General features: G+C 39.6%; 1 protein-coding gene and 1 pseudogene across 1 annotated transcript in view; both read left to right on the top strand.

The window, feature by feature from the left end:
• Positions 1–12,025, top strand: part of Ascc1 (activating signal cointegrator 1 complex subunit 1) — an 86,051-nt gene that overhangs the window by 38,274 nt on the left and 35,752 nt on the right. Inside the window, exon 6 of the mRNA XM_090346506.1 lies at positions 5,780–5,899. Coding sequence (XP_090202632.1) covers positions 5,780–5,899 — 120 coding nt within the window. The remainder of the gene's footprint in view (positions 1–5,779; positions 5,900–12,025) is intronic.
• Positions 2,571–3,366, top strand: LOC150054263 (transcription factor A, mitochondrial pseudogene; annotated as a pseudogene).

The following is a 12,025-nucleotide window of genomic DNA, read 5'->3' as shown; positions in this document are numbered from 1 at the left end:
TATTTAGAAAGACTGTCACCCCATAATGATATTTGTAACCTGAACTGCTTGTGATGTAAAAACTTCAAACTAATTTGTAAATAGGAAACAACATTGAAAATAAAGACTAGTTAGTAGTATTTGATAGGCATTTCATAGCATTTAGAATTGGTGTATTGAAGCAAATGTGGCTTATACTGGAATTTGAATTTTGGCTGCTACTTAGATATTTTACAGAAATGGGTAGTAGAACATGTTTTAAAATTTTTTAAAGGATGCTATCCAGGGCTGGTGGATAGCTAGTGGTAGAGTGCTTGCATGAAGACCTGGGTTCAATTCCTCAGTACCACATACATAGAAAAGCCAGAAGTGGTGCTGTGGCTTAAGTGGTAGAGTACTAAGCTTTGAGGAAAGCCCAAGGACAGTGCTCAGGCCCTGAGTTCAAGTCCCAGGACTGGCAAAGAAAAAACAAGGAAGCTTAAAAAAGGGACAAGTAAGAGACTACCCATAAACAATTTTTCTCATGCTAGCTTGATAGCTACATACAATTTGAACCATGCTCCTAACCCCATGAATAAATATCAATCATGATTTTGGAAGGAGGAGTACTTGGGCCATGCTAGGTATTTGTTAGGCAAGTTTTCTCTTCTTGATAATGTTAGGTGTAGGGTACAAGAGTCTCAGTGTTTAGATCCTCTTTCCATTTATTCTTGTTCTTAGTAATTAATTACTTTGTGGTGGTTTAGGGTAGTTTGTAGTGAAGGGGTGAGGAGGTATCTTAGTGTAGAGCACTTCCTTAGACTGCACGAGGCTGTGGGTTCAAGCTCACTCTCTCTTTGTCTCTCTCTGTCTCTGTCTCTCTCTCTCTTTCACACACACACACACACACACACACACACACACACACATCCACACTGAGAGATTATAAACCATAAGGATAGAACACAGAAAAAAGATTATCTGAAAATCAACATAAGATAATAATTGTGCATTTACTACTTTTTATGTTTAAATTATTGTTTTCATCATTTTCATCATGTAAATATAAATCTCCCAAAAGAATTTGGGATATACCTGTTGTTTTATAATAGACTGATAACTTTAAACACCTCAAAATTAGTAGCAGATAATACATACAGAAATAACAATGTTCTAAAATGTATTATTAGACCTAAACTTAAACTTTTTTTTTTTTTTGCCAGTCCTGGGGCTTGAACTCAGGGCCGGAGCACTGTCCTTGGGCTTTCTCAAGGCTAGAGTGCTACCACTTAAGCAACAGCACCATTTCCAGCTTTTTCTATATTATGTGGTACTAAGGAATTGAACCTAGGTCTGTGTGCATGCTAGGCAAGCACTCTAACCACTAGGTAAAACTCCCAGCCCTGAACTTAAGCTTTTTTTCTTTATTAAAGTTCTTTCTTTTCTTTTTTTGTGGGTCATGGGGCTTGAACTCGGCCTGGACACTGTCCTTGAGCTCTTCAGCTCAAGGCTACCACTCTACCATTGAGCCAAGCCCTACTTCCCATTTTCTAGAGGTTAATTGGAGATCCTCAGATCTCAGCCTCTTGAGTAGCTAGCATTACAGGAGTGAGCCACTTTGCCCAGCTGTTATTTCTATTTAAATATATTTTATTGTTATTGAGAAGTGATGTACAGAAAGGTTACAGTTTTGTAAGTTAGGTGTGAGTACATTTGTTTTTGAAGCACATCACCCCTTCCCTAACTCTATCCCAGTTTTACCCTCCTGTTCCCACCGACAACTTATATAATTCATTTTTTACATAGTGTCTAGTTATTATACTCTTACCCAATAAAAAGAAGTATGAAGCTGGGAATGTAGCTTAGTGGTAGAATGATTGCCTAGCATATATGAAACAGATTGGATTCCTCAGTACCACATAAACAGAAAAAGCCAGAAATGGTGCTATGGCTCCAATAGTAGAATGCTAGCTAGTCTTGAGCAAAAGAAGCTCAGGGACAGTGAGCAGGGCCTTGAGTTCAAACTCTAGGACTGGCAAAATAAAATAAAAATGATAGTATTTAGGAAAGAAACGTTTTTCTGGCTCTTAATTGGTGAAAAACTTGTCTTGTAAATCATAAAGAATCATGAATGAGGGCTGGAGATATGGCTGAGTGCTAGAGTGCTATTTCATCAGCTTAGTAGGTACAGGCCCTGATTTCAAACCCTGGTACTTCCCATACCCTCCACCCCTTGAGACAGAATGGAAGTCAGGTGTGGCAGCACATATCTGTAATCCCAATCCCAACATTTGGAACACGAAGTAGGAAGAGTGTGAGTTTCAGATCAACCTAGGCTACATTTTGAGACCCCTTTCTCTTTTTTTTTTTTTTGCCAGTCCTGGGCTTGAGCTCAGGGCCTGAGCACTGTCCTTGGGCTTTCTCAAGGCTAGAGCTCTACCACTTGAGCCTCAGCACCACTTCTGGCTTTTTCTAAGTATGTGGTACCAAGGACTCAAACCCCGGTCTTCATGCATGCTAGGCAAGCACTTTAACCACTAGGCCAAACTCCCGGCCCCTTGAGACCCCTTTCTCAAAAAACGAAAACCCTTAGTGCCTTGCGAGTGGCGGGCATGATAACATCCCTGAGCGTCCGCTCGCGGCCCGGGTCGGCCCTGTGGGGGCTCCACGGTGGTGAGTGGCAGGTTCTGTGAGGTCGAGTCCCGGCCAGCTGCTGGCTGGTTAGGAGTGGCACGATGTCGATTCTCTGGCGTGTGGGGCGCTCTGAGGGCGCCGGGGAGATCTGGAGCGGAGCTGTGCACTGGCTGTGGGAGCTGCCTGTGTTCACCTCTCCGTTTCGTGTGTTTTCCAAAATGGTTTTTATCTACCTTGGTAGTTATCCAAAGAAATCTGTGACTTCCTACCTTACCAGTATTTAGAGCTCAGAACCCGGATGTGAAAAATAAAGAACTAATTTGACAAATTGCAGAGGCATGGTGGGGACTTCCTGAGTCAAAGACAAAAACATATGAAGATTGGAAAATATACAAAGGAGAAATACACAGAATTCAAGAACAGCTTACTCCAACTCAGTTGCTGTCTCTAGAAAAAGAAATCAAAGAAAGATGTTTGAAAAGGAAAGCACTGATAAAAAAGAGGGAGTTAACATTTCTTGGAAAACCCCAAAAAACTCATTCAGCTTACAACATTTTTATAGCTGAAAAATTTCAAGAAGCCACAGGTATTCCACCTAAGGAAAAACTGAAGACTTTAAATGATATGTGGAAAAATATGCCTGATTCTCAAAAGCAGGTGTATTTTTAGCTTTCTGAAGATGATAGAATTCATTATGATAATGAAATGAAATCTTGGGAAGAATGAATGATAGAAGTTGGAAGAAGTGATCTTGTACATCAGAGCAGGAAATAGTCATCCACATATGCTACTGAGAAACAAAATTTCAAAGAAGACTGAATTGTGTTCATGATAGTTAGGCACAAGAAGCCAATTAGGTCTCAATGTCTGATGTAACGTTAGAATGGATAAAGGTGATAAACATTTTATGTTCAATTTCTTTTTCTTTAGCCCATGGACTTCTACCAGTTGAACATATTTTGTGTTAGTATTTGTAAAGCCCAAACTGAAGGTCATGAAAAATTTTGTGTTTATAATAACCACAGCTGGGCGCGGTGGCTCATGCCTCTTTTCCTAGCTTTTCAGGAGGCTGAGATCTGAGGGATCATGGTTGAAAGCCAGCCTGGGTACTAAAAAGTCCATTGAGACTCTTATCTCCAATTAACCATGAGAAAACCAGAAGTGGTACTGTGACTTAAGGGGGTAGTAGCCTTGAGTTGAAGAGCCCAGGGACAACACCTAGCCCCAGTTCAAGTCCCACAACTGACAAAAAAACCAAACCCAAACAAAAAAACCCATAGAGTCAAAATCTCTCCTGCAAATTTAGTAGATAATTATTTTATCTTGATAAAGGTAAATCAGACTGTGAAGATTTTTTTATGCCGATGCTGATTATGTACAGGATATTCTCTCCTGTGTGCCTTCTCCCCACACACATGGAGGCTTGTTTTCAAATTTCTCAAAAGTGTTCTCCGATATAATTGTGCCGTTAAAAACAAATGCCAGAACTTATATCTGGGTAAATTCTAGTTTCTAGGTATAATCTGTACAGATTCATAGTTGGCTGTACATTCAAGTACTGGTTAGTTTTAGTAGCAATCTTTTCTAAAAGGGATTGAGAGATTTATAAATCATTTTCTCATAAATCATTTTTCTCATCGTCTTTTTCTTTTACTAAAGTGGAAACGAATTATGTACTACTAGATCTATGCGTATTTTATATAGCATAGAATAAAAATTCTAATATTTCAAAAAAAAAACCACCCAAAACCATAGAGCCTGGAGTTTGGCCTAGTGGTTGAGTGCTTGCCTAGTGTGCATGAAGACCCAGGTTCAATTCCTTGGTACCATATACACAGAAAAAAAAAAAGCTGAAAGAGGTGCTGTGGTTCAAGTGGTAGAACTCTAGCCTTTGAAAAAGCCTAAGGATAGTGCTCAGGCCCTGAGTTCAAGCCCCAGGACAGGCAATGTGGAATAATAAAAGACCCTGTATATCAAAAACAATTTTTATCAGAAAAAACAGTGCAGGAAAAATTTCAATTCCAAACTTTAGACTGTATTACAGAGCTGCAGTAACTAAAACAGCTTGGTACTGGCACAAGAACAGGCCTGAAGACCAATGGAATAGAACTGAAGACCCAGAAATCAACCCACAGACCTATGGCCACCTAATCTTTGATAAGGGAGCCAAAAAAAATAGAATAAAAGAAAGACAGCCTCTTCAACAAGTGGTGCTGGCAGAACTGGTTAAGCACCCTCAGAAAGCTAAAGTTGGATCCTTCTATGTCACCCTGCACCAGGATTAATTCCAAATGGATCAAAGACCTCGAGGTAAAAACAGACATCCTAAAAACTTTACAAGAAGGAATAGGAGATATACTCGGCCTCCTTGACACAAGTTGAAACTTTCTTAATAAAAACCCAGAAACACAACAAATTAAAGAACGTTTGGACAATGTGAAAGGGTATCAATGTATGTGAATTAATGCACCTTCTATCTGGCAAATATCATGTAACCCTTTTACTAATTACAATAAAAAAAAAAAAGAACGTTTGGACAGAGAGAATGAGGAAGCTGTGACACTTTTCAAAAGGAAATGTACTCATTATCTGACTTTTGTTAACTGTAACCCCTCTATACATCGCCTTTACAATAAAGAAAAAAAATTTTAAAAAGAAAAAAAAAAGAACATTTGGACAAATGGGACTGTATTAAATTGCAGAGCTTCTGTATGGCAAAGGGCATAGCTAGCAAGTTAAATAGAAAGTTAAATAGAAGATCTTCACTAACCATATGGGAGACAAAGGTCTCATATCTAAAATATTCAAAAAATTCAAAATATTGAGATTGTGCCTGAATATTTATTATTAGTTTCCCCATCTATCATTGTGATGAGCTGTAGAAATAGTAAGGATAGGTGAGCTTTTGAGAGGAGGACCAGCACAGTGAATGACTTTGCCAGGGCTGTCATTCTTTTTTTCTTAGAGGAGCTGGTACATAAATATTTGGAAAATAGAAAACTTTGTTGTGTTTTACACTCACCGAATTGAGCAAAGATAGATAATATGAGAAAAGAAACCACTTTTTTCTTGTATAATTTATGTATGTTAACCAGGTTTAAAAATATAGTCTTCTTTGCTTAAAGAAAGTCTTTAAGACTTTAAAGTCTTCTTTGTTCTAATCATTTAACATTTTTTCCTTTTGCAGTGACCTTTCTGGGGGCAAACCTCTAGAAGTTGAGATGGCAGGGATAGAGTATATGAACGACGATCCCGGTATGGTGGATGTTCTTTATGCCAAAGTTCACATGAAAGATGGTTCTAACAGGTATATTTCTAGAGTACTTGTTTCATTTCAGAGGTGCCTCAAAGCATCCATGGAAATTCAGTTTGCCTAATTTCTTTCTTTCTTGCTTGCGTGCTTGCTTGCTTGCTTCTTTTGTGTGTATGTGTGTGTGATGGAGCTTGAACTCGGCCTGGGCACTGTCCCTGAGCTCTTCAGCTCAAGGCTACCACCCTACCCTTGAGCCAAACCCCACTTTGCATTTTCTAGAGGTTAATTAGAGGTAAGAGTCTCAAGTCCTTTTGTTCCTGGGCTGGCTTTGAACCTTGATCCTCAGATCTCAGCTTCCTGAGTAGCTAGGATTACAGGTGTGAACCACTGCATCTGCTGTCACTACACTCTTGCTTGGCTTTTTCTTATCAAGGCTAGCCACACCTCTCCAATACTAAATTCTTGTGGAAATTCTGGCACACATAAACTTTTTTTTTGGCAGTCCTGAGACTTGAACTCAGAGCCTGGACACTGTCCTTGGACTTTATTTTGCTCAAGGATGCACTCTGCCACTTGAACCACAGTGTCACTTCTGGCTTTTTCAATGTTTGTGGTACCTGGGAATTGAACCCAGGGCTTTGTGCATGCTAGTTTGCTGGGGCCTGCCGGCAGCAAACCAGGATTCTTGAAATAGGGGGCAGGGACTGGAAAAAAATAGAAGAGAGACAAACAGATGGGGTTCGGGAGGTCTCTAGCCCAAGTCAGCAGCCCAAACTGGGGCTGTGAGCTTAAAGACTTGCAACCTTGTTTATTTCCAAATCAAGGCTTATATACTTTTCTTGAAACCAGGGAACAGCCAGGGGTTACATTCATATGGTAAATCTCAGGTCAGTTAAACAGAACAAGGCCAAAAAACAATAAAGCAATAAAGCAATAAATCAGAGACCAGAAAGGTCACAATACAGACAATGTAACTTCAGAAGTTCCTAGGCATGGCACCAGCTTACTTCTTAGTGAGGTTATCTTACTCTGATATTCAGATTCAAGGGACAGCCTGGCTCCACACTCTGGCTCCCAACATCTCCCTAGCTTCAGAAGTTCCTGGACATGGCGCTACACATGACAGCTCACTTCTTTGTGTGGTTATCTGATGCAGATCAAAGGACAGTTTGATTCCACTCTGGCTCCCAATACTAGTCAAGCACTCCTCCACTAGGCCAAACTCTCAGCCCTAAAATATTTCTTAATGAACAATCACTCATTATTCAAATAACAAAAAAAACAGTAGGCCTAGTTTTGCATTTTTGTTACTCTCTTTAGTAGAAGATGGCTGGGTTCTCATATCTGTGCATTTAATCTATTGCTGTAGGGGTTGTTTGGTTGTTTGGTTGTGGGTCTTGAACTCTGGGCTTAGGTGTTGTCCCTGAGCTCTTCAGCTCAAGGCTAGCACTCTACCACTTGAGCCATAGCGCCACTTCTGGTTTTCTGGTGATTAATTGGAGGTAAGAGTCGGTGGACTTTTCTGCCTCGGATGGCTTTGAACTGTGATCCTCAGATCTCAGCCTCCTGAGTAGCTAGGATTTCAGGTGTGAGCCACAAGCACCCAGCTGCTGTAGGTTATTTTGATTAATATTAAAAAAAAAAAACAAAACAGGTTCACATAAGATAATGGAATTGGAAAAATGAGGAATAAATTAATTTCAGATTATTGTATTTCATACTACTATAAAATTGTTTGCTGAGTTGCATGTATCTATCTATTGACACATTTCATGCAGTGTTAAAAATGAGTTAAATGTGCCAGTTGCAGTGGCTCATGCCTGTAATCCTAGCTACTGAGGAGGCTGAGATCTGAGGACGCCAGCCTAGGCACTAAAAATCATGAGACTCTTAATCTCCAATAAACCACTAGGAAGTGGGGCTATGGCTCAAGCAAGGGGTACGGTGGTAGCTTTGAGCTGAAGAGCTCAAGGACAGCGCCCAGACCCAGAGTTCAAGCCCCATGATGACGAAAAAAGAAGTTAATGTTTCTACCAATGTCATTAGAATCTTTAAGCACTGGGAGTGTCAACCTTATAGGAGTAGATACACATTTTCTAAGACTCTTAATTTTTACCTGAAAGCTCATTTTGCAGAAAATGTTGACAGTGGTTTTCCTTGAAGTTCCTTTTGGGAAATTGTCTGCCAAATAGCTAAGTCTGTATAACTACAATTTGTCTGTCAGTTCTTTCAACTGATATATGCTCAACTAAAAATGGTGCTCCATGGACCAAGACTAGTTCAGCTCACACTTCAGACAGCACTCATGTGCTTCTCTAGCAGGCTACTTAGGTATGTAGACTAAGTACTTCTCACAAACTGCCAGGCTCACCACACCAAATATTTAAAAATTACATATTCAAAAGAGGAAATTTAATACTTGTTGCTACTTCATTGACAGTAAATGAAACCAACGTTTTAAAAATTGTGAAGGTATAGTGAAAAATATATCATGTTGTAATTCATGCTCAGGTGCGAATAGTTTTACTTACTGCAGCTTTTATACCACTAGCCCAAATGTCACCCTAGGAAAAAAAAATGGCAAATAATGTGCTAGAACTACACACACAGAAGTACATGCGTGGGCTGGGAGTGTAGCCTAAAGGTAGAGTGCTCGCCAAACGTGCATGAAGTCCTGGGTTCAATTTCTCCGTACCACGTACACAGAAAAAGCCAGAAGTGGTGCTGTGGCTCTAGTGACAGAGCAGTAGCCTTGAGTACAACATGTCCAAGGGCAGTACGCAGGCCGAGTTCAAACCCTAGGACTGGCAAGAAAAAAAAAATACATGCACACACAGTTTTGATGGTGAGGATTGAACTTAGTAACTCATGCATAGGCTGTCAAATTGACAAATTATGTCTATACAGAATTGGCTATTTGGCAGACCTTTTTGCTTTAATGTTTAGACCTTTTGTTGTATAGGTCTTCAATGATAGAGAATAAAAGGTTTGATGTTGGAATGAAACAAAAACTATGGAAAGGTAGTAGGTTTTTGTTTTGGTTTGGTTTTTTGCCAGTCTGGGGCTTGATCTCTGGGCCTGAGCACTGTCCTTGGGCCCCAGCACCACTTCTGGCATTTTTCTGTGTATGTGGTACCAAGGAATTGAACCCTAGTCTTCGTGCATGCTAGGCAAGCACTGTACTGTTAGGCCAAACTCGTAGCCCAGGTGGTATCTTTTTTAAGATAAAATTTTATTAGTATTAAGGTATCATACAGAAGGGTTACAAGTTTGTAAGTCAGGTATAATGAGTGCATTTCTTTATTTGGACAATATTTCCGCCTCCTCCTTTACTTTCCTCCAGGTTCCCCTTCCTGTTCCCTGCCCTCAAGTTCCACAGCTCATTTTCCACATAATATGTAGTTCATAGATTGCATGTATTCATCTTTAACTTAGTTAATACTTGCTCACCACACTGATGGAAAGCTAAGGGCTCTGATAATACGTCCTTCATTGTCTCACAAGGTCAGCACATTCTGTATACTTGGTGTTGTTGTCTTTGTACACTAAAGGTGAAATACCACTGATTCCACCAATGGAATCAAGACAGTTTTTTGAGTAATCCTAGCTATCCAGGAAGCTGAGAACTTGAGGATTGCAGTTCAAAGCCAGCCAGAGAAGGAAAGTCCATGAAGCTCTTTATTTTCAATTAACTTGCAAAAGGCAGAAGTAGAGCTGTGGCTCAAGTAGTACAACACTATCTTGAGCAAAAAAACGCTATCTTCAGCACCCAGGCCCTGAATTCAAGCCCCAAGATAGGTACTAAAAAAACGAACCAATCCACTAAAAAACAAACCAATCCAAAACAATGAAAACTTGTTTGAAAGTCTTTGTGCTAGATATTTCTAAAGGCTGTGTAAATTGATACAAAGTAAGGCATGGCCCTGTTTTGAAGGTTCATTCAATCTTGTATGTTTCTTTGTGTATGAAGAGGAGCTCAGTGCAAGAGGCATGGTAGAAAGAGTGTTGTTCATATGCTCTCACATATTATAAATGAAAAGGTCCTTTAAAATGATTAAATATGAAGTGCTTGGCTCTTAGAACCACTTAGATCATATTTTTCCTTTGGAAGCAGAGCTGATATAATGGAGCTGTACTTACTGGTGTTTGGCTAATGCTTGCCCACGTAAGGAATTTGTTTTGGGAGCCTTTTAGGATCTGCTTGCTGAACTCCATGCTGTAATGTCTTGCCTGTTACCCACACAAGTCTCCACCTGGCCCATTAGCAAAATGCATTTCTCACGTCTTCTTAAGAACATGAAGCCAATACTTCAACTTTTGTGTGTGTGTGTGTGTGCCAGTCCTGGGGTTTGTACTCAGAGCCTGCACACTGTCCTTGGACTTTCTCAAGGCTAGAGATCTACCACTTGAGCCTCAGCACCACTTCTGGCTTTTTTCTATGCATGTGGTACCAAGGAATCGAACCCCGGTCTTTGTGATTGGTAGGCAAGCATTCTACCACAAGGCCAAACTCCTGGCCCCACATCAACTTTTATTTATTTATTTATTTTTGTAGCTTAGTATATCTTAATAGTAAACTTACAGGAATAGCACAGAAGACAGACAACATTAAAAGCATGTACTTGCAGGTAGGACAACTCAGACAAGTAGAATGAATTGATGGAATCTGCTATATAATAAAATGCTACAAACACCATTTAATTGTCATCAATATGAAATTTACTTATTTTAAAAAATTCAAATGTTGGCATTGTCCAGAAAAATGTAACAGGTTTATTTATAATTGTTATAAAGTTGAACTGTTGAAACATGTTCACTGAAACTCTTTTTTTTTGGGCCAGACCTGGGACTTGAACTCAGGGTACTGTCCTTGGACACATTTTGCTCAAGCTAGTGCTTTGCCACTTGAGCCACAGCACCACTTCTGGCTTTTTTCTGTGTATGTGGTACTGAGGACTCAGACCCAGGGCTTCCTGCATGCTAGGCAAGCACTCTACCAGTAGCCTATGATCCTGGCCCCGAACTGAAACATTTTTGACTTGCATTACTGGTTTTTTTATGTTTTTGTTTTTGTGGGTCATGGGGCTTGAACTCGGTCTGGGTGCTGTTCCTGAGCTCTTCAGCTCAAAGCCACCACACTACCCCTGGTCCTGGGCATTGTCCCTGAGCTTTTCAGCTCAAGGCTACCACCCTGCCCTTGAGCCAAGCCCCATTTAGGTTTTCTAGAAGTTAATTGGAGATAAGAGTCTCAGGTCCTTTTGTGTCTGGGCTGGCTTTGAACCTTGATCTTCAAATCTCAGTCTCTGGTGTGCTAGGATTATAGGCATAAGCCACTGTGCCCGCCTGGCTGCATTAGTGTTTTGTATCCCCACAGTTACACTAAAAATTCACACACATGAAAATGGAAAACCTGCCAAAACCTGATTTCTGTACCCTATTTTCCCACTGGCAGTCATATACTTTTGTACCTTTTGACCTTATTGGGAAAAAATTAATATTCAGAACTACTAATAACAAGGAAAGTGGGAGGAAAAGCTTTGAGAATGAAATGCTTCCCATCTTAGTTGATTCATAAGCACTGACTCCATGTACACAGCGTTCACTGGATATCTTTTGGCATAATTGTTACGTGTTTGGCATGGATAGTACCCAGACTACTTTAATACTCTGGGATTATACACTTAGCACTAGAGAATTCATATCCTTTTTAGGTATGTGGAAAACTTGATAAAACATGTGCAAAACTTTTATTCAGGAAGTTATAAAATAGAAATAAGACTGTATGTGTTCAGCAATATCCAGAGTTTTAAGTACCTAGTTTCTCCCCAATGGTTCTAACAAATTTAAAACAAGTATATACTACAGATGTGACTTGTTCCTACAAGACAGAATATTCAAAAGCCATTACAGTAGTTTAGAGGAGATGCAAAGAAGGCCCAAATTAGAGCAGTAGCAATGAGAATCGATAATTGGATGAAAAAAATAGTAAAATCTGCTTGATTTAGCAACTTCATAAAAATAGAGGGTAAGAGTAAAATGACTGTTCCATCATATCAGGAGTGCAAGATGAATTCAAACTAGGAAATCTAATATTCCTATCTAAAGGTCAAATTTAAAAGCAATATTTAAATATATATCTAAAAAATGTTTCATCAAATTCAGCTCATTTTTAATAAAAAA

This window comes from Megascapheus bottae, chromosome 15 (genome assembly GCF_031878675.1).
Source record: "Megascapheus bottae isolate mThoBot1 chromosome 15, mThoBot2.hap1, whole genome shotgun sequence".
NCBI classification, from domain to species: Eukaryota; Metazoa; Chordata; class Mammalia; order Rodentia; family Geomyidae; genus Megascapheus; species Megascapheus bottae.
The sequence above is the reverse complement of the archived record's forward strand: the minus strand, read 5'-3'. Positions and strand labels throughout refer to the sequence as shown.